Below are 4,764 nucleotides of genomic sequence, written 5' to 3' on the forward strand. Positions count from 1 at the left end.
TTTATTTTTGGTAATTATTGGAGTGCATTACATATAGGCGAAAGTCAAACGATTTTGGACATTTTTTCAGAGCAATGGCAGATGCAGGTTGGGAAGCTGCGGACATGGTTCTGCGAAATAGTACACGCTACCAGAGAATGACTGAGGAAGAAAGGCGTGTCATTGATGAACGTTTTGAAAGGTATATGAATGAGGTAAGCGATGATGATAATGCTGATGGGTTGGACGTCCAAAGTGAAGATGGCGCTGACTTAACTTATCGACCAGAAATTGATTCTGATGCATCTGACATCGAAAGCGAAGTGAATGTGGAAATGAACGAAGAGGTAGATGAAGAAGATGACGAAGGTGCTGCAAACATAGCAAACCTAACTCCCGTTGAGAGAGAGTGTGGATACTACATATCTAAAAATGGCTCTAAATGGTACAAGGATCCCCCACCGAACTCTCGGATTCGTGCACATAATATCGTCGACTACACGAGAATTAAACCAGGGCCAGTGGGGACTATTCGTGATCCAATAACTATCTTCCGTTCACTGATCACTGAAGATATCGCTGATATCATCATACGCGAAACGAATCGAAAGGCAAATCAGGTGACTGCTTCGTGGAATGCTGCAAATCCAACGAAACAAAAGGTGTGGAAGCCATTAAATTTTAAAGAGTTTGATGCATTTTTCGCCATAGTTTTGCATGCTGGGCTGTCGAAGTCGAATAACGAGCCAGCAAAAGAACTCTGGAGTCCAACACATGCTCCAATATACAAGGCGGCATTATCATATGACCGATTTATGTTAATAAAAAAATGCATACGTTTTGATAACGTGAATTCACGGCCGGAGAGATTACTCACAAGCAAAACTGCTGCTATCGATGCCGTTTGGTTGATGTTACAAAACCATTTAGCAGCAGCATATAACCCTCACGATTCACTTACAGTAGAAGAGCAGTTATTTCCATATAGAGGGCGAACACGATTTACGCAGTATATTCCGTCAAAACCCGCAAAGTACGGGATAAAAATTTGGTGGTTGTGTGACTCAAAGTCTTTCTATCCTCTCAAAGGGAATATTTACGCCGGAAAGTTGGCAGGCCAAGAGCGAGAGGTTAATCAAGGTCAAAACGTTGTGAATCAGTTGATTGGAAAATACCTTCACACGGGTCGCACAGTATATACTGACAACTTCTTTACAACGTTGGATGTGGCTCTGTCATTAATGAGGCAAAGAACTGCGTTTGTTGGAACAGTCCGCTCTAATAAAACATTTGTCCCGCCAGAATTTCTAAAAAGTTCGGCACGTACCGTTTTCAGCTCATTGTGCTCAGTTTCTTTGTGCTCCTATGTGCCAAAGAAAAATAAATCGGTCCTACTCTTATCCACAATGCACTATACTTGTAATGTAGATAATGAATCCGAAAAGCATAAACCAATGGTCGTTCTGGACTACAATGCCCATAAATCTGGGGTGGATACCATGGATCAAATGCTCGGTACATATTCATGCAAACGATCCACAAAACGCTGGTCGCTTGCAATGTTCTACAATATGGTAGATATTGCCGCGTTAGACGCATTTATAATATATGACGAAATGGATCCAATTAAAAAATCTGATAAGCGACGATCGTTCTTAAAATTACTAACGAAACAACTAGCGATTTCAAATATTGAAGACCGCGGCACTAACGCACGCATAACTTGCTATCCCAACATTTGTAATGCTATGGAAGCATTTGATGTAAAGGTATATCCAAAATTAAATTCTCATGCAACTAGATATGGAAATATGTGCTAATAATTTGCGCTTTCTATGTTTACAGGTAATATCAAGGTCAGCCCCAGGAACTGCACCTGAATTCGCGCCACGCTCCAATCGTCCGTCATGCCATTTATGTCGCGCACATTATAAACGCCAGCGCAAAACCAGGTCATACTGCTATTCCTGCAACAAAGCAGTCTGTGCTGAACATTCCGCAACGTTGCATCGATGTCATAGCTGAACTCCTGCATAAACTCATGCGAATAAAAAGCATTATATTACATTATATTACTTTTCACATTTTCTGTTACTTGTATGCCATAAAAAATCATCAATAAAATTTGACTTTTTTCACTTGTTCTTCAAATTATTTCATTCCTAATATATATGCGGGACGTTAATTTAATCAAAAGAAAACATAAATACCAAAGAAGTTTCACATGTACAGTCGAAACGTCGAGCAACTCTTTGTAGGTCCCTAAGGACCTTCTCACGAATCTAACGTCATCGGCACTGTCACTCATCGGAGGGTTAAATAAAAGTCAAAATATAATTGTTAAAGAGCGCTTTTTTTAATAAAAGTTGTAGCTGTTACGGTCCCTGCTTTAAAGACATTAGATAGTAGTTTAAATATTCAGTTATTATCTTCGTATGGTCTACTTTCTTACAGGATGCAAGGAGATCTCTTCGAAGTTGCACTTACTATAATTGGAACTATGCCCTTGATCGCTACATATTCCCTTAAATCCACACATAAATACACAAATCATTTTCCCATTAAATTCATCATCACAATCACAAACGACTTAAGAAATACTGATTAAGCACCAAACGAATTGTTAAAATCGAATTTATTCACTTCCTTCAATTGCATTCAATAGCCATAGCTGATCAAACTCTGAATCAAAGCAAACAATAAAATTGCAATGTCAGTCGTTAACTAGATAGCGCGCTTGATGTATGTACGATCCTTTTAGAGCAAGCAAACAAGCGTATATGTAGAGATGTGAATATACTTCCAAGAGCTGTATGTATATAATCACCTAAGTAGGCACCTGATGCTACCTACGATGATTCAATAGATCGCTTGTCAAGCTAGAGAAGAAAATGCTACATTTAAAATTCCACCGAATCATTTCTGGTAATCACAGTGCCAATTGCCTTTCGGCTCGTTAAAGTTGGCAACTGCAATAATTTTGCCATCAAATTCATTAGTCAAATGCATACGTCGTTTTTCAAAACACATTCTAGCACACATTTCCAACGGGAAGCAACGCTTCAATGGGATGCCATGCAATGGTGGTGCCAAAGCTGACTGACTACCAAGTTAATGATGACGATAACGACTAGGCGACGAAGGCCATGGCAGCAGCAATGGAGGCAATGGCAGCAATGAAGGCAATGAAGGTGGTGAGCCATTCATTTTTCACTTGATTACAAGAGAGTTTATGCAGTCTAGCTTTTTAACAACCCCTGCAACTATTTAGTGCAACACCAGCAACAACAACTAACATACCATAATCCAGCTTTTGTGTAAACGCAAATGTGCAGAAGCGTCAATTGGTCTTAAGTAGGCTGCAGCATAAATATACGCGGGTAAAAATTGAATAGCGAGTTCGTTACAAATGCGTGTGTGTGGGTAGGTCTGCTGATTTTAGCAAAAAAAAAAGTGGGAGCTTGTATTTGAAAATCGCACAGCGATGCATATGCTTTGCTAGCATTATAGAGAGTGACAAATCTCATATGGGCAGAAGTAGGCAACACCGCCTTCACGCAATCGCATGCACTTTGACTTGCGACACATGTCACAAGCAACTCAAATGCGAACTTGCAACATGTCACAAATGTGCGAACAAGCGCACGTAAGTACCTTTATATGCATATTGGCATGTACTTATGTATGCCAGTGTGATTGTGTATTAGCGTCCATGTGTGCTTGTAGCTCTTAAGCTCAGTAATTATGCGATCGATCAAATGCAAATCACCACCACAGCCACCACCAACAATGAAAGGCCAATGAACCTACACACACTAGCAGACAAACATAATTACATATCTACATACGTCCTACCTCCATTACAATCCCATTTTGTACTCTTGTGTTGCATGCAACAAGCACGGCAATGGCAACACTAGCTCCCCAGCTGCAATGCACTGCTTCACAGCCACGCTGCGCTGCCCTGCCCTGCCATGCCCTGCCCTGCATCAATGCCGCTCCAACACCGTCAGTGTCGGTTGTTGCTCTCCTCTATGCAGCTGTGCCGACTGCTCTAGCTTCATTGCCTGCTATAGACGCCGCTGCTGTTGCAGGCCCAATCGATGCTGGAGCCACTTTATCTATTCATAGGCTTTGTATACGTTGTTGTTGCTGCTGCTGTTGCTTTTGTTGTTGCTGCTGTTGGTGATGGTAATTTTATATGCAGATGCGGTCAACAGTTTAGCCGCAATGTTGCACACAAAACTTGTTGTTGTGGCTGTTTTTGTTGTTGCGGTTGCATCTGTATTGTCTAGGTAGGCCGCTGCCGCTGCAGCTACCGCAACAGCTGCGAGTGGGGCGAGAGACCCTTTGGCGCATAGCGTTCATGTTGGCCATGGCTTAACACAATAGCTTAGCAGCTGCGAAATTGCTGGGAGGCTACTGCTGCTGCCACTGCTGTAATATTTATCCGGCTTTTGTTTGCACTCGAGCGTAACAAACAAAAGGATAAAGGCGAAAAAATCTATTTAGTTCGCGTTGATTTGGCTTTAAAGCATTAGTTGGGCTTAGCTGGAAAATTTATTTATGGTGGTTGATGGAACTCTTTTGCAGGAAATTGAATAAAAAATTTGTATGTGGGTAAAAAATTTTGACCAAAAAAATTATTTGCAAATGCAGTTTTTTCGGTTATAGGAATTTGTTTTAGAATACAGAAACGTTTCGCTAAATCTGGACTCGAGAGCAACTAACGAAAATAGCAAAAATCGCGAATTTCGAAAAAAAATGACTAACCTAAATATTTCG

At 40.9% G+C, this 4,764-nt stretch overlaps 1 protein-coding gene across 1 annotated transcript; it reads left to right on the forward strand.

Moving 5' to 3' along the window:
* Positions 1–1,385: 1,385 nt before the first annotated feature.
* On the forward strand, positions 1,386–2,587 carry LOC108373969 (piggyBac transposable element-derived protein 4-like). The gene is made up of 3 exons (XM_017629917.1): positions 1,386–1,748; positions 1,825–1,931; positions 2,434–2,587. The coding sequence occupies exons 1-3, from the start codon at positions 1,386–1,388 to the stop codon at positions 2,585–2,587; spliced, it is 624 nt and encodes a 207-aa protein (XP_017485406.1).
* The last annotated feature ends 2,177 nt before the right edge of the window (positions 2,588–4,764 follow it).

The sequence above is a fragment of the Rhagoletis zephyria genome, unplaced genomic scaffold (assembly GCF_001687245.7).
Source record: "Rhagoletis zephyria isolate East Lansing unplaced genomic scaffold, Rhagoletis_zephyria_1.1 Rzeph_scaffold_07190, whole genome shotgun sequence".
Lineage (NCBI taxonomy): Eukaryota > Metazoa > Arthropoda > Insecta > Diptera > Tephritidae > Rhagoletis > Rhagoletis zephyria.